We start from the raw sequence: 26,135 nt of genomic DNA, 5'->3' as shown, positions 1-26,135 counted from the left end.
AAGTCTGCATCATAGAATCACAGAATGGTTAGGGTCAGAAAGGACCTTAAGATCATCTGGTTCCAACCCCCCTGACATAGGCAGGGACAGCTCCTACCACAGCATGCTGCTCAAAGCCCCCTCCAACCTGGCCTTTAATGACTGCCAGGGATGGGCAGCCACAGCTTCTCGGGGCAACCTGTGCCAGTGCCTCACCACCCTCACAGTAAAGAACTTCTTCCTTGTATCTAACCTGAACTTCCCCTGTTTAAGTTTTAACCCATTACCCCTTGTCCTGTCACTACAGTCCCTGATGAATAGTCCCTCCCCAGCATCCTTATAGACCCCTTCAGAAACTGGAAGGCTGCTATGAGGTCTCCACGCAGCCTTCTCTTCTCCAAGCTGAACAGCCCCAACTTTCTCAGCTTGCCTGTATTTGAGGTGCTTCTGTCCCCTGATCATCACAACACCTGCTTTGGGTACCTCATTCTGGGGTTGGTTGTTTTGAAGAGCTTGGTAGTAAGCATGCAGATGTTTTTCTTTTTTTTACATAATTATGCCACTGCTGTTTAATGAGGCACAGTACTTCTCCCTCACAGATAAAGATAGCAAGTGTATAAAGAAGTTGTATATTCTTCACCTACACAAAACATGTCTTCCACATACCATTACATACAACTTGGGCAAACATCCTCAACTAACGCACAACCACTGAGAAGTATGGGGCTTAAATGTCCCCTCAGCCTGAAGCTGAAGTCAGCAATATATACGCTTGGAGAGGGGAGGCTTGTATGTGAATGCAACTGATACCTTCTTCATCAGTCATGGTCTACCATGCAGGCACAAAGACCTTTACCCTCCTGTACTTCTTTAGGATGCTTCCAGTCATCACTACTTAGTCACCTGTCTGCAGAATGAATCTCAGCATTAAAGACTGAGCATGGGCTGGAACAGCAGCCTTGTTCTAAGGTGCTTTTCCTGTTCAGTACATTACCAAAGTAACCTAAAAGCAAAATTCAGTATAATTCAGTATTAAAATCTATACACTTCAAGTAAATAACAAGAAATTTTTTTGATAACTTTATCAGTATAGGAAAAATTTTAAAATAGTTTGCTAGTAAGTTCCCATTTTAAGCAACTGTTTCAGGCCCCAAAAGGTTACCAGTAACTTCACTTTTTTACGTGGCTTCTGCAGTTCTTATAAAAATGCGGTAAGGTTTATAAATCAATATTTAAATACATTTACATAAAATTCTGAACGGATGAAAAACTGATTTTATTCATAGCTATAAACCAAATCCCACCAGAACAATTAAATTAGGGCAGATTATATGTGTTAATCCTTCTCCATTTTTCAACACTGGTAACTAACTACTCACAGGAAGTTTTCCAGCTTTGGAAACAGTGTCTGAAATTCCTGTGAAATAAGGCAACAGCATTTTTTTAAAATGAAAATCCAGCAGCACAAATAAATAAAATACAGCAGGAGTGCAGCCAGCTCAGTGTTCCCCCATGTCATTATAGTGACCCAGAATACAGGTGGTTCAGAATAGTCTTTTAGTTTACTAGTATTTATTGCTACTTTTTATTAGGATGAATTTAGTTGTAAACTGTCATTTTAGTTTATTGCTATTACTTCCGATACTGTTCTTTTTCTAGAAGCTTTTTATTAATGCTGGGTGTCCTTTCGAGTTTTCCTTTGTATGTGGGAAGTTGCTCTCGAGGAAATACTCCCATAAGGCAAACACAATCTTGGATATCAAAAATTGTTGTGAAGAACATACTTTTCTTCAGTGTTAGTTTTCAATTCATTCCCTGATTTAGAACTTAAGGTAGTAGGTACGCATGCCTCCTCAACTGTGTTTCTTCTGTGTCACATAACATTCTGTAAATTATGTCTCTACTTTTACTACTCCTTAAGCAATCAAAGGATTTATTGCTTACTGGCTTAATGCTTGTAATATATATCCCATTTTAGGGCTACGAGATTAGTGGCTGTAGAGAACTTGTAGTTGCAGCAGCTTCAAAGTGAGAAGATGGGTGGAAGCAGAGTGAGTTTTCACTCTGATGCGAGTTTAGACATTTCATTGCTAAACTACAAAGTATCAGAAATGGAGAGTATGCATAAATCTGTTTGTTCCCGTCTCCCACTTAAAATAACTTCTGCTCTTGAGATTATGACACAGTCCCTTAGAAGCTTACATACTTCATTCCAATCAGCAAAACTGAAAGTAAGTCTGAATAGAGGGCTGAATAAGGCATATATAAACATGTCAATCTGCTCTGGTTATTTTTTGGTGGTTGTGTTTTTTGTTTTGGTGTTGGGTTTTTTTTGTTTGTTTTCTTTGTGTGTGTTTTTTTCTTTTTTTGTTTGGGGGGTTATGAATTAAAATCTACAAGAATTATCTTATTTTTGAGGGAAAACTGACTCTATTTCATATGAAATATGCTAAAGATGACAGTTGGAAGTATTTTCTGGGTTTTTTTCCTAGCTAATATTTTGCTTGAAAATATGTTGAGGAAAGTATACAAAAGAAATTATTTGAGAAAGCTGCACATCTAAAAGTTTACAGATAGCTGGCTACAGATGCATTAAAACCAAAAGCGGAGTTAGAGTCCCAGTTCCCTAACACCACTTTAGGTCAATTCTAGCTTTCAACTTTAATAAAAACAGATGAATACGCAAAAAAAAAAAAAAGACATTTCTAAACCCACATAATTCTAGTAAGTTGTCATTAATTCTACGTTTAAGTCAGGAATACTAAAATATACAACCTAAGAAGAAATACAGAAACTTTAGTCTGATTTTAATTATTATTACTTTTTTTAATTTATTTCAAAGTCATAAATAACAGTGGTTTCAATTTCACAATGTAACTAATTATTTCCTGAACAAAAAAAAGACAGTACGTTGCCAGCTCTGGAAGCACTTCAAGTAAAGCTCAAGTTCATACTCTTAATTAAGTTTGTGGCTAGTATAAGGATCTTCTTCACATTTTATGAAAATGGACATGTATTTTCCCCAGTTGCCAAATATAATACCTCTATTCTTTAAAGCATTTTTATCTGTATCCTCAAGCGCTTGAAAAAGATTCTTAGCAGCATCAAACAGGACTGACCTGCTTCTTAGTTTTTCTTGTTGTACACAGCAGCTAATGAACTCCCATAAGAATCACTGAACAGAAAAACCCCCAAGACATCTCAATGGCAATGCTTGTTCAGAGATTGTTTTATGTATGTTTACTAACTTCTATATTTTTAGTTCTCCACAGGGAAAAAAACAAAACCCAACAAACCAAAAACATAGCAGTCTTACAAACATTTAAAACACTTTTAAACAAGGATTCAGTATACGATCATTATACTGAATTGTATAATGTACACAATACATTAATAAACATTATTTGCTGCTTAAAAAAATCGATTTTTGAATATAATGTATTTGGCTTGCTCACAATTTTAAAATGTGCATTTTAAAATGATCAGATGAAACGACAAAACCTTGAAAACAGTCCATTTTTAGTACCTGCCCTTTTTTATATGATTTACAAAAAAAAAAAATAAAATTATGGCTTTCTATTTAAATACTCCAACAATCTATTTCAGAGCAGGTTTCAGTATTGCTTCTACTAGCAATCTAAAATAAACCACCCATATTTCATTAAAATCAAGTTGAAGGTTGTCTATTCTGCTGTCCTGTGAGTTCAGATGCTTTAGACAAAGAAAATGAAGGGTCTCTATTGCAATTTAACAATGCTTAATATCCCTCATGATTCTTGTTGGGTCCTCTTCTGTGAGGCTTTTCCCTGAGTCATGTATTTGCTGGAAAGGCTGCCTAAGATGGGGAGTTTAATGAAAAAAGAAGAAAAAGACAAGATGTAAAACAACTGAAACAATCAGGAGAAAATTATTGTTAAGTCAAACTATAATGAAAGCACAGGCGGTTCAACTTTAGATCATTACATACTGGAAGACAGTATGAAATACTGAAGTACTAGAATACAAAAGTGAAAACTGACATTTTTTCAACTAAATACCTAGCCGAATGACAATCACTTTGTGTTTAAAAATCTCCAAACTTGGATTTGAAAAAGCCTTGCACTGAAAGCAGAAAATACTGTGTCTTCCAACAAAACTGAGAATGCAATTTGAGATAATTAATTGCAGTTTATTTTTCCATAGTTTGCAAAGACTACTTGGGTTCCCCCCTTCAGATGTCCCAGAAGATACTTATATATTCCATTAAAACCCCTTTTAAAATCTTCATTATACCTCTTAGTAAGTTTGTGAAATTACTATAAAGAAGCTGCATTTGTAACCATGCATCTAACATAAAACATCTCCAGACAGAGTACATAAAGGCCTTTATACTGTCATATGAATGCTACTTATAAGTACAATTTTAACTTCCCTGCATTTTTTCAGCTCAGACCAAAGATGTGCTTTGATAATCTCTCAAGTTAATTGACCATATGGAATTATAGCCAACTACTTTGAAGAAGTCTTAAAAAAAAGTGCTCCACATGTTGTCCCTGAAGAAACACTGAACTCCATGTATGCCAGAACAGTAGAGAGGTGAAAGACTGATAAAACCCCACCATACCCTTCTGCAAAACAGATCTATGAGAGTTGAAAAAGAACAAATAAAATGCACAGAACTGACACGCCTAAGTTTTGCTTCCAAAACAAAACTGAAAAATTGCTCACTTTTCCAGTTTAAAAAAAAAGACCAAAAGAGTGCCTTCACAGAATTACCTAGCAACTTGTGCATACTGCTGCTGCATTTGGCCATTTAGGCAGAATTCCCAGAAGGACTGATGGAGAAAGCAAGTTAAAGATAAATGCTTTTACACAGAATTTCTGAATTGAAGATATACAAACCTGACTGGGGACTCAAAAATACTTTTCCTTTTTGTTTCTTTTTTTCTTCATGTATAAGCACTCCCTGTAAACAACAGATATGCATTGATGAACCAAGAAAATATATTATGTCATTCCACAACTAAGAAAAAAAAGGTTCTCCTCGAAAGCTTAAGTAAAGCTATTTTTAATTACTTTATATGGACTTTAGAACATTTAAAGGGAAAAAGATCAAAGAAGAAGGGCACTTAGTGTTTACCTGATTTAATCTACCAGCATGTTTGGAAGCACGGGGTAACAAAGGGGATCCATACAACACTTCTGGTTTTGAACCACCTGAAAAAGTCATAACAAAGATTTGCTAATTTAAAACTAGTTTCCATTTCAGGTATTTTAAGATACAAAAATACCATGATATTTACAATCTACCTTCATACACAGTAGTATGTAGGATATTGCTATTTTTCTCATTTCTGTAAAATGGAAAACTGGCACAATGAGATGAGGCGCAGTCCTGCGTTCAGCTGTAACAGTTATTTTTCTCCTTCCTAGTAGCTGGTGCAGTGATGTGTTTTGGCTTTAGTCTGAGAACAAAGCTGGTAACACATGGATGTGTTTAGCTGTTGCTTAGTAATGCTTACCCCAGTCAAGCACTTTTCGGTCTCATGCTCTGCCAGTAAAAAGGGGCACAAGAAGCTGGGAGGAAGCAGACAGGACACCTGACCCAAACTAGCCAAAGGGGTATTCCATACCACAGCATGCCATGCCCAGTATACAAACTGGGGGGAGTTACCCAGAAGGCCAGATCGCTGCTTAGGTCAGGCTGGGTATTGGTCAGCAGGTGGTGAGCAATTGTACTGTGCATCACTTGTCTTTTTTGGGTTGGTTTTTTTTTTTTCTTCCTTTACAAGTTTTATATTCTCTCCCCTTGTTATTTCCCTTACCATTATTATTATTAGTGGTAGCAGTAGCAGTTTTGTATTATACTTTATTTACTGGACTGTTCTTATCTCAGCCCGTGGGGTTTACATTCTTTCGATTCTCTTCCCCATCCTGCTTGGAGTAAGCAGGGAGGAAGGGAAGAATGGGGGGGACTGAGTGAGCAGCTGTGTTGCACAAAGTTACCAGCTGGGCTTAAACCACGACAGTCCTTTCTGACACCCAACATGGGGCCCAAAGGGTTGGGATAACAATAGATCTGACCAGAGTGTGTCTAAACATATCTGTGATAAGCATTCATTGTTTCAGACTAATAGTCATTCCTCGTAGTGTTGATTTATTTGGTCTTGGAGTTGTTGGGCTTGATCTCAGACTGTCAGCATGTCACACCTTACTTGCAGCCAGCATTTGCTGTTTAGCATTTATTGGCTTTGGGGTCTGGGCTAAGGTTCTTGTTTCATTGTACTTTACGGCAATGGCTTGTAATACAATAGAATCATCGTTCATGAAACTGATCTGGTATGTATTATCAGCATGGTCATCAGCTCTGTATTTTGGGAGGTGTGCAATGGGAATCATTAACAATTGCACCTCCTTTTTGCCTGCCTCAGAGGGGCAACGTAGGAAGAAGACATTGTCTCACCACGGTCTCTCCTGCCCTGAAAGATTGTTACGAAAGATGAAGCCCAACATCATGGACTGAATGAATTCAGTGAACTTCATAGGGACAGTCCATGGACTAAGGAATGATACCTGTTTCTTTGTGTGTGTGTGTGTATATATATATATCTCAAGAGACAAAAAGTGATGGTATATTGAAAAACGTGGGATGTGAGTATAATGTGAATGGTATGGAATAAGGGGTGGATACTGTCCTGGGTTCAGCTATAACAGTTATTTTTCTCCTTCCTAGTAGTTGGTGCAGTGCTGTATTTTGGCTTTAGACTGAGAACAAGGCTGGTGACACACCGATGATTTTACTTGTTGCTCAGTAATAAACTGATTGAGTACTTTTCAGTCTCATGCTCTGCCAGTGGGGAGGGGCACAAGAAGCTGGGAGGAAGCAAAGACAGGACACTGACCCAAACTACCCAAAGGTGTATTCCATACCACAGGACATCATACCAAGTATATAAAATGGGGGGAGTCACATAGAAGGCCCAGGTCACTGTTCAGGTCAGACTGGGTATCTGTAGTCAGATGGTGAGCAATTGTATTGTGCATCACTTGTGTTTATTGGGTTTTTTTTCCTTTCTCTTTTTAGTTTTATATTCTCTTTCTTATTTCCCTTATTATTAGTGGTAGTAGTAGTTGTTTTATTATTAGTGGTGGTAGTAGTAGTACTGTTTTATACTTTAGTTACTGGACTGTTTTTATCTCAACCCATAGGGTTTACGTTCTTTTGATTCTCCTCCCCATCCTGCCCAGAGTGGGGGGGAATAAAGAGGTAGGGTGAGCAAGCAGCTACATGATGCTTAGTAATGGGCTGGGCTTGAACCAGATGCATATATAGTTATGCATCTAAGTTAGGAAGCTACAATAAATTAAGCTCTGTACCCTTCTCCACAATCAGAGGGACACAGGGAACTTCAGAAAATGAACGAAGATAATTGAACAGGTAATTGAATTGTCCATAGTCTTACAAAATGGAACACAGCAAAAAAAAAATATAATCTCTTAGGTCTACTTGTTCATGGTGCTCTATTCAACTAGAGAGAATACTCTGGGCACAAAGTACACAAAAAAAAAGACAAAACGCAACCTAGAGCAATTCTCTTCGAACTCAAGTATATATGGTTAGGTGATGTGAAAAGCTATAAGGTGAGCTTTTGTTGCAATTATGATGTACTGAAAGAGAAGCTGTAATTTGAAATGTTAGCAAACTCTTACACAGTGAGGACAATGGAAGCAATGTCAACATATTAGACATTCATAACTTTTATATTGCAAGCACCTTATCTGCTATGAGAAACTATGTTAAATCTATTGGGATATGGCAAAGTTCTGAAAGGTAGGTGAGGGAGAAAACTGGCTAATGTAAGTGCATTAAAAAAAAATATAAAAATTAGCATTTATGTAATGCCATTCAAAGCAAAACCCTTACGTGTCAGTTCAACCAAAAATACCAAAGACCACAAGCTCTGTTTAGACTGCTCAGCTTGATCTAGTTTCATACCTGCAGGTCCTTTATACTGTGGGCATTCCTTTTTAATATGACCTTCTCTTCCACAGATAAAACATCGTTTTTCTCTTAAGTCTCTGTCTTCCAGGTACTTCCACTTCTCTGCTGATTGCCTTGGAGTCTTTTCTCTTCCAGTTTCCACTATTGCCCTTCCTAGTTTCCTCTTCTGAGGTGTACAGACATGCAACTTTCCGTCCTTGATTGAGCTCTCCTTTTCTGTTGCTTTAATCTGAGTTTCTTTGTCCTCGCTGCTTCTTTTCTCCTTACTTTCTGTGTACCTCTGGTTTTTCATATCTTCATAACCACGCCGCCGTCTTAGCCTGCAGGAGCAGAAAAATGCTGTAGAGTTCATAGGGCTTACATATATACATGGAGGAAAAAAAGAATATCCAACAAATCAAGTGCTGTCTACAGATAAAAGACGTATTTCATGTATTTCTGGAGTGGGTTAAATAAAGTGAATTAATGCACTTGTCCCTTTGACCCTTCTACCAAATAATGCTACACTGATGTAAAATGTATTTAATACTCTAACTTTACAATGATATTACAATACAGCCCTAAATTCTAAATTATCTCAAAAAATACGAACACAACAGAAAACATGTGTGAAAAAGATAGGACTATACGTTGTTGGTTTTTTTTTGTCTACTTGTACAATTCAATCAGAACTCCTTTCTCAAACTGTGTATTTTTACAGTATCTCTAAAAGTCTCTTCTACTGGGAGAAGCTTCTAACATTCTGTGTGATTTTGTATACGACATAGTTGCATGTGTGCAATGAACTGGGGTTTCACTCCAGAATGCAAGATTAAAAATCCATTGTGTCTGATACAGAAGTTTAGACATTGAGTAGGTTTTCATACCACCACCTCCAGCATTCTTTATTTTAAAACTACCTTCAGCTACTGTACTTGCGTTTGCTACAGTTGAATATATTCCCAAATTAAGTCTTCAAAATATAAGTTCACAATTCTCTATTGTGTAGCAAAAAGACAATTTCATCTGATGCAATATAAGTAGCTTTTTACCTACTTACATAAGATTGCAGGTGATTTTTAATTACAGCTCTTAACATAAACAGACCCTAAGCAAAGGGTAGATGTTTCCATTCAACTTTCAACTGAGCACAACGGCTTTCAAGATTTCATACTCTTGAAGTTTTATTTGCCAATTTTCAATATTTTACAGATATAAGCCTTATCTTCTAAACAAGCCCAACAAAGGGTTCCACACACATGCCAAAACTATACTCACTTTCTCCTCATGGGACAATCTCTCATGAAATGGCCAATTTTACCACAGGTTCTGCAGCATCTATCATTTGGTGCCAGTTCTCCTTCTGTTAGTACCTCAGGATCAAAAAAGTACTCCTAAGGAAGAAATAACACATTTTAAATGAAAATCCATATACCTAGTAATCAAAACAGATAGGCAAGTGTTAAAACAGCAGAAAGTTACAGAGAAGAGTATGTGTGGTGTCTGTAGCTGAATTCCTGAAAGATTCAGTGAGGTGAACTGACTGCTGGCCTCTTTTCTTTACAGGCAGCCTGCTGACCACTAGGTCTGCAAGCTCTCTTTTAAAACTGCAGTTTTAAGAAACAGTAAGCTGGTTTTGATAGGGACTAAAATATGTAAGCCTCTACAACAAACCTTTGACTTGATTAGTATTCTGTATGCCAACGTATTTTACATGCAAACAACACAAAAACAGTACCGAGTAGTAACTTCCATAAAGACTTTTAGTGGACAGTTAAAATTTAAGAGAGAAGAGCTCAAAGAGAGTGTAACATTACTCCTGCAATTGCTAAGTTATACACTGAAGAGCATGCACCTACTGATCTTAGAAGCAACTTACCATTTTGGATGGATATTCTTTAGGAAACACTTTTATAGGGGTACCAAATAACCTTCTGCCATTGATAAAAGCCTTCATTATAAAATTTGTCACTAGGAAGGAAAAAAAAAAAAAAAAAGAGGAAAGCATCAAACAAACCAGTAAAGTATGATCTAAGACAAGATCTTCACTCTGTAACCAAATTTGTTAACAGGAGACTTACTTTTTCTTGACAGTCCAGCTCCAAGATTGTGGTTCAAATCAAAGGGGTCTGTACAAAAAGCATTACAGGTATTAATTAAGTCCAGGCCTAGATCTACAATGTATACATACACATTAACAACCCAAGGCAGCTATTTCCAATGAAGAATTAAGATACTGAAATTGAACTGTTTGTAATTTTGTTGAAAATAAATTAACTCCATGGACAAAGGGTCACAGTCATCTAGCTCCGAACTGACTGAACTATCGTAAAAGTTATTCTGAAAGTTGAATGCGCGGGCAAGAGAATAGAAATTCTTTCCATGAAAGTCATAGAGCCCAGAAAGTGGTTTAGGGAACATTTCTAAAATGTGTCACTGTATTTTCTTGATAGAGACCATGGTATTACTTAACAGTGTAATAATACATACCTTTAAATCCCTTGTGTAAATATGGACTCAGCTAAACTTGGTATTTCAGAGAAAACCTCAACTACAATACAGGTAATTTCTTTTCCAAAGGATTTGATTTAATTGATTTCGCTTTCAGTTGCTGTCATCATGATAAGTATCATGTCTGCTTTGCACGTTCTTTTCAGTAGGGAAAAAACCTCCCTAAGAGTAATTTTTATCTCTAGTGAAACTCAATGGAAATTTTGCAATGATTTCAAAATATCAGCAAATAACAAATTATAATCTAGTAATACAAAAATAAATAAGCCTTTTGAAGCAAAATTTTTCACATGGGCATTAAAGAAACCCCACATATTCATGCACTTCATACTTTTACCTTCAATTACAATGTATTTGGAGGTCCATTGCTTTTTGAAGGTTGTAAGCAGATTTTTACTCCGAATGCAGATAACATGTTCTTTAAAATCAAATTCTTCTGTGTAGAAACGGAGAAGCCCCAGCCACAGTTGCCCAACAGATTCAGTGTTTTTGCCATAGTCTGGCCAAACAACTGACTGAAAATACAGAAATATTTTTATTTCCAGTACTTACATTAAGCAGAATAATTTTCATAACGTGGAAACTCAAACAATGTAAGTCTTATTTTATAAAGAAACACAACTGAGTTACACCAGGGTACCTACTTTCATAATTGGTATGAATAATACAATACAAATTTTTAAATGGTACATTTTTTTTAAAGCAACAACAAAAGTGGAGAATTAATATAACTTCTAATATTTGGTCTTGCCTATTATACAAAGAATTTATTAATGCATTTTATGTGCCTATTTAACATAAAATTATTCCATGAGATTAAGCAGTTATGACTAAATATGCAGCTGGTACTTGTGGGAATTATCTTCACCCAGTAGCGTGATACACACAGCAATTAATCATCTCAAAATACTTTGTTTTTTTATTATGTTTTGCAGATTTCATAGATTCCCCCCCAGATGAATTAGAACCAAACATATTATCAAAGATTTACATCTTGGTATTGGGATTTTCAAAGCAATAGCTACTCCACTTCCATTTCTACATTCAACCACATCTGAGGACCGTATTTCTTAAAAGGAATTTTTTCTCATTTGCAAATTAACCTGACTTACTCACCAACTCGTGTATCTTATCAAAGAAATAAACATTCCAGCCATCAACTAAAATTTCAGGCTTCTTTGGTTCTTTGTAGATCTGAAAGCATAATATTAAACTCATTAGAAGAACAATACAGGTTCTGCATTAATGTTCTTCTGGTCAATACTGTGTACAGATAGTAATTTCTTTCTTGAGATACCGTACCTCTTGAAGAACAGGGATGACAGGTGGATTTCTCTGTTGAAGAAAATAAAGCACCATAAGAGTATATGCATAGGAAGAAAGACTACCTCGAGATGCATCTCCAATGTCACATATCTAGAAAAAGAAACACCATTTGTATTTTTCATTGTTATAATCTCTTGCTGCAGGAAATACTGCTTCCAGAATGTCTGAAATATACTTACCTTTGTAAAGACTTTCATTGTGTAACACAGATACTTTACTCTCGGATCAATGGCTGCATATGATGACAGGAGTCTTGTGTTATGCAAGGCCTATAAAGAGAAGAAGGTCATACACAAAACACAAGAGCTGTGAAGAAATTAAGTAGTAAGATGAAACATAAAACCCAAGAGCTCTAAGTTGCGTGCTCAAGAAATGCAGATGCAAAGCCCTGCATAGTAGAAAGTATATCGAGAAAGGGAGTGCTTGCTGAGGTTATCACTTGCTCTCTTAAAAAGCTGATCAACATCCTTTATCTGCACACAAAGCAGTATTCACAGAACAGTGCTTCAGAATGAGAAGCACTAATCTACCACTTCATTTTCAAAGTGTTTGGTAGAAGGTAGGTTCTTGAATTAAACAATTTCAGCCCAGAAAAGTGAGAGCTAATCAACTGACTCATATGGATGTATAACTTCAAGAAGAAAACTCTGTGGTTGAGGTATCTTTCTCAAGACTTCCCTTGAGCCCATATAAAACTTCAGAAAGTTCAATACTGGGCTCTAAATCTTACTTTCCTACAATATTTAAAGGAACTGGCTTTTGAAGTGCAGAGGTACCGGAAAAAAAATAAAATTCCAAAAAAAGCCACTCCACCCAAAACTAGTTTTTATAGTATTTTCCCAAAGAACTTGTGGCTTTTAATAAATTCTAACTTGTTCCAGTTCAGGCAAGCTAAGTTCAAAATCATTATTCCAGGTCTCAAGGCAAAGCAAGAGCGAGCCATGACGAGAACTGGAGCGTTAGAACACTGAAGTTGTATTATTTTGTCTCTCATTTACAGAAAGACTTAAACACCTAAACCACTAGTTCTTGCTATTACTGAAGAACGAATATATTTTTTAAGGGAACTGGCAACTGTAAAGTCACAGTTGTGCACTGACTCCACTCATGATCAAATAAAAAAACCGATAAAAGGTTGTTTGAATATCTAAAAGTGCAAGAGGTAACTGGAAACAGTTGGTAACTGAACCTCAACAAAACAGACACTTCAATCTTAAGATCACGACCCACACTCTTCTGTTAGAAAATAAATGAAAAAGGCAATAACCTTACCAGAGTATTATATAAACTGATGTCTACTTCAAGACCACTTCTGACATGGAAAAATTTGACAATTGGGACTTTAGCAGTTGTTATAGGCAAGACACTTCTTAAACCTAGGATGAAATGTTTAATTACTGAATGACTGCAATACAAGTAACTCCAAATTGTAGTAAAAAGGCTACAAAATAAAATCTTAATTGGTACCAAAATTGTATTTCAGTTATATTTTAATGTTGATTTACGCATTTGTCAAACATGACTTATCTGCTAAATATATACAAATATACATTTAGCTCCCCGATAAGACAAAGATCAAGTCTAAATGTTAGAGAAAAATAAGCTTAAGAGATCACCAATAATTCACTTCAATTACATTAAATTCATGTGAAATACACCAAAACAAGCACTATAAATTGTAATTTCTCTAGAAAAAACAGAATCCTCATTGCAAACTTGTATCAGCCTACCTTTTACTATTAACTTACTGCGCACTGAGCATACAACATAACTATTACCTTGAAGCCTGAAGCTTTATCCTTATGCACGTAGGTTATAAATAACAGTATATGGCCAGTTCAGATGCAGTCCTACAATATTATAACCTCATAGACTTACATATGCAAGCAAAAATAAATTTGAGTGTTCACAACATACAACCTCGCTCTTTCTAACGTTACACTCTTCAGTATAGTTTTATCTTAATGATTTTAATCTATAATGCCCCAGAATGTTGTCACTACAGCAACTGAAGTCACCTAAACAGAACCACTTATTTTAATTTTCAAGAAAGTTACCTGACTGTTTCTTGAGAACTTTTGCTAAATCTTCAATGATTCTGATGCAATCAAGTCCCTAAGACATTAAGAAAAAAAGTTCATGGTTGTATCTGCTGCATTTAGGAAAAACTTGTATTACTTGCCATTAAGATTAAAGCTGTATAACTGAGAGTTTCATATTATATACAATTATCTGAAGCCCAGAAATAGTTTCAGAATAGCACCTGCAAAATCAACAATATATACAGTGTCTTAACATAAGCTTTTAAAGTTTATATTTTGCCTAGACCAACAGCAAAACCCCCAAAAATAATCTTTGTGGCACTGATTTGTGCTTTCTTCCAATCTGAAAAGCTTCTGTTAAATAATAGGTTTGTTACACTACATATACACAATATAACCCTAAAATTGTGCATGTTTTAAAACAAAACAAACAAACCAACCAACCAAAAAAAACCATACCCCAAACCCAAACCACTTTTTAAACTACCTCAGCAGTTTCCAGCCCATCAATTGTCATACAGATATCAAGGTCACTTTCTTTGAAGCCAAAGCCATTTTTTGATGAGCCAAACAAACTCAGCTTGGTTCCTGTAAGAGATATGATGGGTTATAACCCCATATCGCCACAGAATCTCAAGTTGTATGTAACTTCAATGCACTGAATGTCTTTTAATACAGGCATAAAAACATTACTATCTGTGATTCATCAAAACTTATTTTCTCATTAACTTTGCTGATGTGGAAAATATCTCTACTTTCATTGGTTCAAATAAGTAATCTGACAAATCCAGAAAAAAGTCAGGTTTTCCAATAATTAAATCATCAGTATGTGGCAACCAGCTGATACCTGATTGGAAAAAAAAAAAAAGTAAAACTTTTCTCGACAGAGATTTTCAGGGTAAAGGATATATCTGACCATATACCAAGCTCCAGCCAAAAGTATCTGTTCCTAATTTTGAAAGACTATGAACCAAAGTCTGGGTGTTACAGAAACACCTCGTAAGGACTCCAGAAACAAAGCAAAACAAAAAAATTCAAATACCTAGATACTGCAAATACAGTAGCTGCATTTTTAAATATTCCAAAATGAGTAAGTTTCAGTAGGAAGGATTACAAAAAGCTTGTTGTTTTTAAGAGCAGATAGAACAAGAAGTCTGTCTAATGAATACAGCTAAAATAATTACACGCTGTTCCACTACTGTGTTGATAGTTTTCTCCTGAACTTGTCATTGTTCCTTCCTACTAATGTGTTGTATATATGACTAAGTAAAAAAACAACTTAAACCAAAGCCTTAAAAAACATAAATTAATGTAATTAATTATAGCAATGCTGAGCAACAATATAGGTTAAGTGCTCAAACCTGAAGTGTTTATTATGTTGATTTTTTTTTGGAAAACACGGAAGTACAAACACACCAAAATATAAATAACAAGCTAAAACTGACTAATTACCTGGGAAATCATGCCTAATGAAGTTTTCCAAGTTTTGTCTTATATGTTCCCGAGCCTGATCCTCCACAATACTTGGGGAAAAATCACCTTTAAAAAAAAAAAAAAAAATTTAGGCAAACTGATCTGTAGAGAGTCAAAAGCAAAGATTCAAATGAAAAAAGTGAGGGGTTTTCAGCAAGGTGGGGGGGAAAGAAAAAGCAAGAGAAGATTCACACGTGCAGGAAAGCAAGCAAGGATGAAGTAGAAGAAAAATACCTGTTCAAAGAAAAACATTAATTAGACAAATAACGCATTTTGTCTGGTCAGAAATGGTGACAGAGAAAGGAGGAAAGTTGGGTCACTCTGAAAAGAACAAAAGTGGAGAATTGTTATGAAACAGTATTTTGACTCATTTTTTTCTAGAACACTGAAGTCATTGCTTACTAAAAACCACAAGTTTAGGAAGAGTTAATTCAAATAGACCTGTAAAAGCATCAGTCAAAAAACTCACCCAAAATTAAACTCAATACAATTCCCAAGATGTCTAAATGAGTAATCAGACAGCCACAGTGGGGAAGATAAACCTAAACATTTTGTAGATAATGATAAACATCTAAATACAAACTACTATTCTCTAGATATGAACTACTCAGCAGTCTCATTAAAGCCCTTACAAATCTGAAATAGTATTTAAGAGCTGGATGCAGTGTGGCAAATAAACTGTCTCCTTTTACAACACCATTAATGTTATTATTTCATTATTTTTTGCACTATTGCTACTGCACAATATTTATAGGAAAAAAACTTACGGTAACATTGGACACAAACTTGATCTAGAATAACTGAGAATTTGGGTGTCAGTTCTGGCAGGGGGTCAAGCTCAATTTTCTTCAAGTCTTCTGGACAATCCCTCTTTAAATGACCTTCCCGTTTGCACAGGCTACATACAACTGTAGGAGACTGCATGAATAGAAAGCGAGACTGGTTTTACTTCACTGAATTTGAGCAACACTTTAATATAACTGATAATAGAACACAAGCAGTATGCTCTGATTCAGTTTGCTTACCTTGCCCTTTGTAAAAGCTGCTTTACTGAATTCATAAAAAAATTCATATTCTAAACCCTGTTCTATTGCTGTGTTCTCTTCAAAAAGGCTTCTCTTCTCAGTAAGATCCTCTTGACTCAAATTGCTTCTCAGAAGTCCATCCATATGTTCTTCAGCGTGTTTGTTCTCATATTTATTGGGAATGGAAAAATCATCTTCTTCTTCCTCTGACAGTGCATCGTCATTGCCAGATCCAATGTATGCATTATCTAATTCATCTCCAGCTCTTGTAACACCACACTCTCTCTGGTTTAGAAGATCAGATTCTTCCTCTTCCTCCTCATCATCCGAGTCAATTAATTGGGGTACTTGACTCCATGCTAAATATGTGAATTTCTTCAGGGATTCATGCAGTTCATCAGAACCTTCAGTGCTCTCCTCATCAACATCTATCTTGTCTTCCATTACATCACTGCACTCTAAGGCAAACTCATCAGTATCTGCAAATGAAGCATTTTGAAAACCTTCCAAGTCTGAAGTACCACATGTCTCTATATCATGCTCATTTAGTGTAACAGGGAGATCTCCACTATCACTATCTTCATCTAGTTCTTGCTCAGTAGTAAAGATAATATTCCACATTTTTTGTTGTTCATGTTCTTCCTCTTCCTCCTCTTCATTTCCACTGTCTGTCTTCTCACAACTTGGTTTAAAATCCTCATTATCTCCAGAAATAACTTCCTCAACTGTACAATCTGAATCTTCATAGGCAATTCCCAAATGATTTATAACATCAGCCAGTTCTTCTTCTGTGAAACTTTCTGAGCCATCACACAGTTTTGAAGCATCAGTTCTATGTGTCTGAGGCATACCTGTAGTCTCTATTATGCAGTCTTCCACTACTGGTGTGCTTGTCCGACTATCCAAGTTTTGCAAATCAGCATTTTTATGCTTTATACCATCTTTTCCATGGTGCAGCATTTGGGATTTCTCTTCATGTGCATTTAGGATGGACTTTTTGCTTGATTTTGCACTTTTTTTATAAGGCAAAGCAAAATATTTGTAAGTTGCTCTCAGGCAGTGAAGAATATACTCATACACTAGCTGACTGTTCAGAGTTCTTGCCACATTCCTTTTGACTGAATATGGGTCTAATAGAAAGAAGAAGTGAGTCAGCAGTGCAAGAGTTAACTTTATAAAAGAGAATAAACTTACATCCTTATACAATTTGAATAAACTAACATTAGTTACTCTAAAACACTGTGTAAGGACATAAGATCTATTAATTGTGCTGAAGGCAATTTTTAAGTCCACTTAATTATTTTGATAATGTTGAAAAAAAAAAAAATCCCAAGAGAAATATTAAACGGATTTTTTTTTTTTTCCCAAGACCATATTCTCCTATAATACTGGGAATCACAGTCCAATTGAAAAATTCTAACCTATTACACACAATGCCAAGATAGTACCCCGGAAAATTAAAATAACCGTTCTTTGAAGTTTTATGAGATTTATATATATATATATATACACACATATACCTTCTACAGCAATGCGCTTTTTAGGCCAGTCCCTTGATTCACGAGACACTGCTTCTTTGAGTCGTATGCTAATAACAAAATCAGCCATATTGAACTCCAATGCATAGAAACGAAGCAGTTCTAGCCAGAGCTGACCAGCAGGTGCTGAACACTGCTGTCCTGAATCAAATACTAAGGGAACCTGTAAATTATAGAAGAAAACTTAAATAATATTTAATGCACAGGTTTTTGGTTGTTACACTTCCTTGTATTTCATCTGTAATGTAATATTACAAAACTCACAGTTGCTTCTATACTTCTGCAATTGCAGAAAAACCTGCAATTAAAAAATTGAAAGAGATAGTATAAACTCAGGTTATAAAACATCAAAATGAAAGACTCCAACAATGGTTATGAATAGCAACTGGTTATGAATAACAAATGGTTATTAATAGCAATGGCTAATAACAATTGATTATTTATGCCATAATTCATAAATTTCCAAGAAAATATCACATCTAATCTAATTAGACAGAGTGGATTATACAGCCTATTTTTTACCAAAGCCTAAGCTGTACAGTTAACTGTCGTAACATGAAATAATATAGTGATATTGTTTCTTTCAAAGTTGCAAGAACAGTTCAAAGCTAAGAGGAAATATTTTTCATAAGCTTAAACTAATTCTGAGATAAAACTGCCATAACTCTATAAACTAGCACCAAGAGTTAAGCATAGTAAACCTTGTATCGAGCAGTCATGCAATCTCTTAGTTCAGATTATGGTTTTGCAACATAAACACAAAACTAAACTAGAAGATGGTTCTTTTTTTGACAACATAAGTAAATTAAATAATTCAGACCTTGCCCCTTCTAGGGGAAGTTTCTTGCAGCAAATCAGAATCATCAGTGGGATGATGTTCCCAAACTACCGCATCATTTTCAACTTCTTTCAGATGAAAATGAGTTAATTTGTTTAATGAGAATCCTCCAATCTAAAGGAAACAGAAAAAGAAACATACTAAACATTACATGAGCTTTAAATCTTACCTCCCCATGGTAGTAAGACAAACTAAAACAGAACAAAAGTTTAAAAGTAGCCTGTAGTATGTGCCAACCCGCTTCTCTCTTCTCCCTATACAAAAGGCTCTCAAAAGTTCAGTGCTTTTGGAAAGGTACCCATATGTCATAGAAACTTGTGTTTGCATGTTACACAAGCATGAATATGCATTTTTTAATTATATGAACATATGCTGCATGACATTTCTCCTTCACTGCAGACAGTGGAGAGGCTTTGGGAATGAGCCAGCCATGTACTGAAGGAAAATGTTAACTACAAGGCCCATGTAACTGGAACATGCACACTAAATACAGCAGGTGACTACAAGAATGAAAATGGGTGTCATGAACATAATACTTGGACCATGTCCTGGTGAACTGGATTCTGGATTTGCGTCTATAACACAATTCTTGATACTAAGATGCACTTCAGCTTCTACACCCAAGAAATACATGCTCTAAACCCCTAGTCTGATCCCTAGGGCAGGTATCATACCAGTGTGCTCCCCAGCTGTGGTCTACATTTTGGAGAATTAGGTGTCAAAGTCCAAGACACTGTTTTGGGAAGTAGCTATGTAAATTCAAAGTCCTCAAGAGTCCGGAAGAAAGGCTGAAGAAATGAGGAAGCAGACCTACGAAGTGCATTCAATGCCCAGCTCTCCTTATTTACAAAAGGGACAACCAAGCACTTAGTTCAGCAACTAGGATTGTGAGCTGCATCCTTACAGACAAGCATACAAAAGTTATGTGCAGTCTGGCTGAATTAACATCTTTCTGAAATCCTGCAGAAATGGCTCACTTATGGCTTGCTCAGAACAGCAAAAACTTGACAGGTTACAACACACCACCACAAGTGATTCGTCCTCTCACTCATACTATTCAGTGTATTAATACACATACCCATGATCCCAAATATACAGGTAGGAAAGGCTGTTTCCTCTGTTGTAAAAAGAAAATAACCATCAAAGCAAACACATATGGTGACAAGCCTCCTTCTTCAGGACGATCAACACAGCACAACTGTGAAAATAAATTGTGCAGTCATTAAGGTTTCAAGCGATACTATGAAAAAATACTCTCTTCATTACTGCTCAGATGTCTGCCGCAATAAATACCAACAGAAACTCAGACATCTTTAAGCTCTACTGGGATGGACTTTGCTCTCAAGGCCTGAGTATTTACTGGTGTCTTGTTATTGCCACAGTATTTTCATTTTAAGAGCCACAGGGTGCAGACTGGCAAAACAGACAGCATACAGCACATATGCAAAAAATGATGATTCATTTTACATAGATATAGTACAAGCCGAAAGCATTTCTCAAATACTGTTCTTTTTCTTCAATCATGTTAGTTGTAAGCACAGAAAGTTTTGAAACAATTTATTTTAATTCACAATAAAGTTTTCACCTACCTATGGAAAAAGCATCTTTTTCCTATCATTTTTTTCCCATGATGGATTAAGTTTTTGGGAAACTTGTAATTCCATTTCATATATATTCCATTCCATATACATTCCGATGAATTATTTGGTACCAGAATAGGATACTTACATTTTGCATGTTACTGGCTGAAGCTTAAAATTCCACTTTGAAAGTCAGTGGAATAATACAATACACAGAGGACATTTACATAAAACTTCAAATTTATAAAAAATTCAGAATCCTTTTCAAACTCTTTTTTGAAAGACAGTTTCAACAACTGTTTTCTACACCACACCAACAGCCTTATGAGCATAATATCAATGTTCATTCAATATTTATTTACAGATAGGAGAATATAAATCACTCTTACCTTTGCCCAGTACCTGAAGACAATCGCTAAAGTTACTACAGTAGGTTCCAGTTTCCCAAGTGCAGCCAAATGGTTTGTTGTCAGACAAGCATTCTCATTCCCTGCACTCACTTTACAAACAAGGCCACTAAAACCCAAAAAGAAACAAAAGATCCTGGATGTTTCATAAGAACAGACACAGGTCAGGTAACATCTCACAAAACAGTTCAGCAGGAGGCTGTAAGGTAAGACTTAACAGCCTTTCAAAGACAACTTTTCTAAATTAAAAGCAGCATGGAAAATCAGATAGTTTTATTATTAGGTTGATAATACATGCATTGTAATTTTCTGTAAAAATGTTTTCAAATACAATTCAAATTTAAGAATTTGTTTCTAAGGACTAAATCACTGAACTAAAAAAAAAAATAAATACAGTACTAATTTCATTCATGAATGAAAAACATCTTCCCATTCCACACCCACCAGAAAACAGTTTCTATGCTGATTCTACAGTGAAAAAAATATTTTCAAACACTGAAAAATTGAGGTAGCAGCAAATAACTGGTAATACTTCTGTATCAGTAGCTGTTGACAGAATATTTCATGAATCTTAAGTGATATCCATTAAATGGGCAAAATAAAAATTTTTCACTTGTTCTCAAAATACTATTGAGGCCAAGCAAGCTGATCTTGCCCTTACAGTAACCCATAATTTAACATGGTATCTGCACCACCTACGCGGAAGGAAAGTTTCTGTTTGAGCAGGTATCCCAAATGGAAGGGTAAGGGTACATGCTGGAAGCCATAATGGTGGAAAGGGTTGGGAAATACAGCTGAGGACAGAACAACCCTTACCCTCTTATTCTAGGCTAGGAATGACTTGCCCATGAGTGTTAGTTTGTGTTTCAAGATCCATGGAACTGTAATAATTTAGTACAGAAACGTCATTTTTCAGATGTTGGTACATATATTTTACATTGCTATATACTATTAGAACACACAAAGTGACAACTGAGACCTTTGCTTTTCTCTGCACACCACCACTGGTATTCTAGCATGGAAATCTGCATCAACTTCCGTAAAAGATTCTAGGTGGAAGAAAACAGAAGAAGCAATGTTAAACATGACGTTGACAAAAAAATGTATTGAACTGGATGCAAGTAGAGGAGTACAGCTAGAACCTCAACTTTTTAATAAAATGACTGATTTTGAGACAAATAACTCAGTGTATCCAATAAATTAATCCTGCCACGCTTTTAAAGCAAGTTTTTATATATGAAAAGTATGGTCTAGACTGTATGATAAGCACTCTTAAGAAAACACTCAAGAAAAAAAGGAACTTTTCATAATTCATATACACAGTAGGTATTGTTAAGTAGGTATATTCTGGTTAAGTGCTGGCTTCAATGATCCGTACACAGGCCAACAACATCTGTGAAACAATGTGGAAGATGAGAGCATTATGTCCGTACTAGACAGAAAGAAAATATCCAAGTTTATTTCCCTGGTAATCTAGAAATGTTCTATGTACATGTAGAACAGGCTTACTGACATGATGTGATTTCTTCTTGCTATGCTTTTTTTTATTTCTTTTTTCTTATTCTTTATATGGTTTCCAAAATGCAATTCAGCTACATTTTTATCTTAACACTAAAAAAGTTCAGATGCCACTGTAGTCCTTTCTCCAAGTGTTTGTTTATCAGTCAAAACTGGGCTTATTTTTTGATGCAACACTATTCCACTGGGCCAGGTAGAGAGGAAACTATGTATCCTGGGTTCAGCAGTAGCAGTTATTTTTCTCCTTCTTAGTAGCTGGTGCAGTGCTGTGTTTTGACTTCTGGCCTGGGAACAGTGCTGATAATGCCGATGTTTTTAGTTGCTGCTCAAATGTTTGGTCTGGCCAAGGACTTTCTAAACCTCATGCTCTGCCAGGGAGGACGGGAAGCTGGGAGGAAGCAGAGACAGGACACCTGACCCAAACTGACCAAAGAAGTATTCCATACCACAGCACGTCATGCCCAGGATGTAACAGGGAGTGACCCAGAAGGGCTAGGCACTGCAGGGTTGGATAAGGTGTCGGTCGGTGCTCCATCAGGTGAGGTTGGGCGAGTTATCGGTCCGCTGGTGTTGAGGTGTTGTATTCTTTCCTCTTGTTATTTCCTTTATCGTTATTATCATTGGTGGTAGCAGTAGTGGTTTGTGTTATACCTTAGTTACTAAATTGTTCTTATCTCAACCCGTGGGAGTTGCATTCTTTTTGATTCTCCTCTCCATCCCTCCAGGAGTAGAGGGAGGGAAAGAAGGTGGTGGTGGGGGGGAAGTGAGACAACGAGCTGTGTGGATCGGTTTAAACCACGACACTATGAAACAATTTTAGATACCCAACTGAAAAACGACAAGGTTTTCTTGATGCTACCTAGCCAATTGGACAGCTGGCTTATCTGAAAAACATCTTGCTTTTGCCACTGGGGTACCTCAAATGACTAATGCTCTGTCCCTGTATTTTCTGACTCACAGAAAAAGACTTTGCACAAGATGTTAATCCAAGTATTGCTTGTTTTCTAAACACATTAGGGATCCAAACTTTCTATGGGATCTGGGTCTTCATTCCTCCAGTCTGGTTCAATTATAATCCCATTCTCAGAGACTATAATGGTTATCTGACCAGAGAAGAAGATGCACATACAATGGGGGTGAGGATGGCGATGAGAATAACCTAGCTTAGTAAATATATTCATGTTTAATATACATGTTTGGACCCATATGGTCTGATTTCCCAGCTGTGGGCATGAAGCAAGGGAAGAAAGTAGTAAAGCTACTTTTCACAATTTGCATTTAAAAAGACAGTTTCTTTCTGAACTTTTTTTATTTTTACCTGCATATGCTTGAACTGGTTTGAGTAAACGCATTTTTTTTTTTTTAATCTTAGATTTCACTTGCCTGTATTAGTGCAGAGAGTTACACTCGTTACCTGAAAAACATACGTACCTGTATGCAGTCATTTATACATGGTCTCAATGCACTTACAAGCATGCGCACATAACAGGAAAAAAGACCACAACCTGAAAGGGCATTACCAAATTTCTGCCAGTGTTAGAAGAGTTTTAGGCTACCTTCTGTTCTGTGGTTAATTGAGCAGTCTAGGAAATGAAAGGCAACACTGTCTACTATAAGCTTGATGACATCTTCACTCATAATGTAGAAGGAAACCTCACACTAGGAGTTTCTCATATCAACACAAATACTGTGACTTCAATACTCATAAAAGTGAATACTAAAGTAAGTTCTGACAATATATTATTTCCTGCATATTTTTCTGTCTCACATCTTTCTAAAAAACACCCAGAATAGCACATGGTTTACCTATCAAGGTGGAATTCAACAATATAAAGCAGTAATACTTTAACAGAAATGAAAAAGCAGCAATTTTTTCTTACCACTGTTCTGAAGACTTTCTTGCACAAGTAAGAGAACATCTGGTTGTGTCATCTGTCAATAAAAATAAAGCTGTTTTCATAGTTGTCAAAAAGGTGATTTCCACAACTCAAAAGAAATTAAAACATCAGCCCTAGGCCACTTCTGTTTTAGTTCCACAGAGAGCAGCAAGAAGGGAACTATAAAACAGCACCTGAGAAAAACCTTCTTAGTCTTTGGCTGTTGCTAAATTCTATCGAAGGAACACAGTTTTGCTTATTTTGAAGAAACAAAAAAAATCCTGAAGTAACTGCAAGTAAAGCTTTACTTTTGTCAAAGACCTAGCTGTGGAAAAAGGCCACCAACAGAAATACTATTCTAGTGTGCTTAAATATGATTGCCTTCTGACACAGCAGATCTATGACATATCAAAGATTGGAATCATCAGCCTTTTGAATAATTTTGAATAAGCCTTTTTGAATTATACGCACTTTATGAACTTCTTCCTACATTTCCATCTTTTTTTCCAGGAGAAAATACTAAATTTTAACTATAAGACTGCCAAATGAATTACATCAGGAATAAACTGAAGTATGGAAACAAAAGCTTTTCACAGTCTCTAATTTCTTTTCTGTGTTCAGACACAAAGACGTATACAAAACAACTAGCATGACAAATCAAGACTTTAAATTACTTCACATATAAATGACATAAGACAGTTTCATGTTTCGAAAATATCCCAGAAATCAAAAACCCTGGTGCTCGTGTATCAGTACAGAAACAAGACTGTGGAAGTGCCACTCATTTATTCCAGCTATAAGAGAATGTAAACAATGATCTGTCCCACAGGACTGCTAGGAGTATAGATGTATCCTGGGTTCAGCAGTAGTAGTAATTTTTTTCCTTCTTAGTAGCTGGTGCAGTGCTGCGTTTTTGACTTTCAGCCTGGGAACAACGCTGATTAACACCAATGTTTTCAGTTGTTGCTAACTAATGTTTACTCTTACCAAGGACTTTCTGAGTCTCATGCTCTGCCAGAGAGGAGGAGAAGCCGGGAGGAAGCAGAGAAAGGACACCTGACCCAAACTAGCCAAAGGGGTATTCCATACCACAGCACATCATGCCCAGCGTATAAACTGGGGGCAGTTACCCAGAAGGGCTAGATTGCTGCTCAGGTTGGGCTGGGTGTCAGTCAGCTGGTGGAGAGCGGTTGTATTCTGTTCCCTTGTTATTTCCTTTATCATTATCATTATTGGTGGTAGCAGTAGCGGTTTTGTGTTATACCTTAGTTACTGGACTGTTCTTATCTCAGTTACATTCTTTCGATTCTCCTCCCCATCCCTCCGTGAGCCGGGGGGAGGAAGAAGCAGGGCGAGTGAGTGAGTGGCTGCGTGGTTCTGCGTTTCCAGCTGGGCTTAAACCATGACAAGATGTTTTAATTTTTGAGAAGGAAGATTTGATGTAACACAAAGCTGTATTAACCTGCCTGACCATTACTAGCGTACGAAGCAAGGAATGTTATTTTAAGACATTTTAATGTGATAGCTCTCCTGTACCCCCACGAATTTTCACAAAAAGTGCGACAACAGCACCATAAATTATATTTAAGCTATAAACTCATAAAGGTGCAAACATTTAAAACCACTTAGGCATGCTTAATAAAATGGTCTTACTTACATTGGCAGGAAACTGGATATCTATGTTTATGTCTGAAGTTTTGAAACCAAATCTGCTATAGGAGGAGCCATACAATCTTAATGAGCACTCTGAAACAAGAAGAATTATACTGCATTTACACTATACCTAATTCTAAGTCTGTAACTATTGTACAGCACTGTCAGTAGATATTAACCCTTACTTATTGCTACTCCTTATTGCTCTGGACTTGATGAAAACTCTTTCTTGTTGAAATATACCAATGAAATATGCACCAAGAAGAATACATACAACTAGTCTATGAGAAGAATTATAGAACAGCAAAACAGAAGAGTCAGCTGGTACCACGTTTTTATTGTGCTTCAATCACTACTAACAAAATATTGCTGTGTCCTACTTTAAAATGAGGACTTATATGAATAGGC

At 36.2% G+C, this 26,135-nt stretch overlaps 1 protein-coding gene across 1 annotated transcript in view; it reads right to left on the bottom strand.

The window, feature by feature from the left end:
- Positions 1-2,784: 2,784 nt before the first annotated feature.
- Positions 2,785-26,135, bottom strand: part of TUT7 (terminal uridylyl transferase 7) — a 34,989-nt gene continuing 11,638 nt past the window's right edge. The window contains exons 6-29 of the mRNA XM_065661453.1: positions 25,732-25,820; positions 24,078-24,129; positions 21,659-21,728; positions 20,662-20,788; positions 19,771-19,890; positions 18,675-18,806; positions 17,837-18,017; positions 16,317-17,446; positions 16,059-16,209; positions 15,271-15,357; positions 14,306-14,406; positions 13,834-13,891; positions 13,049-13,152; positions 11,956-12,045; positions 11,753-11,866; positions 11,567-11,644; positions 10,788-10,965; positions 10,021-10,068; positions 9,819-9,910; positions 9,218-9,333; positions 7,955-8,280; positions 5,099-5,175; positions 4,861-4,924; positions 2,785-3,814 (exon numbers count right to left, since the gene is read on the bottom strand). Of these exons, the coding sequence (XP_065517525.1) occupies positions 3,747-3,814; positions 4,861-4,924; positions 5,099-5,175; positions 7,955-8,280; positions 9,218-9,333; positions 9,819-9,910; positions 10,021-10,068; positions 10,788-10,965; positions 11,567-11,644; positions 11,753-11,866; positions 11,956-12,045; positions 13,049-13,152; positions 13,834-13,891; positions 14,306-14,406; positions 15,271-15,357; positions 16,059-16,209; positions 16,317-17,446; positions 17,837-18,017; positions 18,675-18,806; positions 19,771-19,890; positions 20,662-20,788; positions 21,659-21,728; positions 24,078-24,129; positions 25,732-25,820 (3,653 nt within the window). The 3' untranslated portion in view covers positions 2,785-3,746. The remainder of the gene's footprint in view (positions 3,815-4,860; positions 4,925-5,098; positions 5,176-7,954; positions 8,281-9,217; positions 9,334-9,818; positions 9,911-10,020; positions 10,069-10,787; positions 10,966-11,566; positions 11,645-11,752; positions 11,867-11,955; positions 12,046-13,048; positions 13,153-13,833; positions 13,892-14,305; positions 14,407-15,270; positions 15,358-16,058; positions 16,210-16,316; positions 17,447-17,836; positions 18,018-18,674; positions 18,807-19,770; positions 19,891-20,661; positions 20,789-21,658; positions 21,729-24,077; positions 24,130-25,731; positions 25,821-26,135) is intronic.

This window comes from Lathamus discolor, chromosome Z, assembly GCF_037157495.1.
Source record: "Lathamus discolor isolate bLatDis1 chromosome Z, bLatDis1.hap1, whole genome shotgun sequence".
Taxonomy (NCBI): Eukaryota; Metazoa; Chordata; class Aves; order Psittaciformes; family Psittacidae; genus Lathamus; species Lathamus discolor.
Note: the sequence above shows the minus strand (reverse complement) of the source record. Positions and strands in the feature narration are given on the sequence as shown.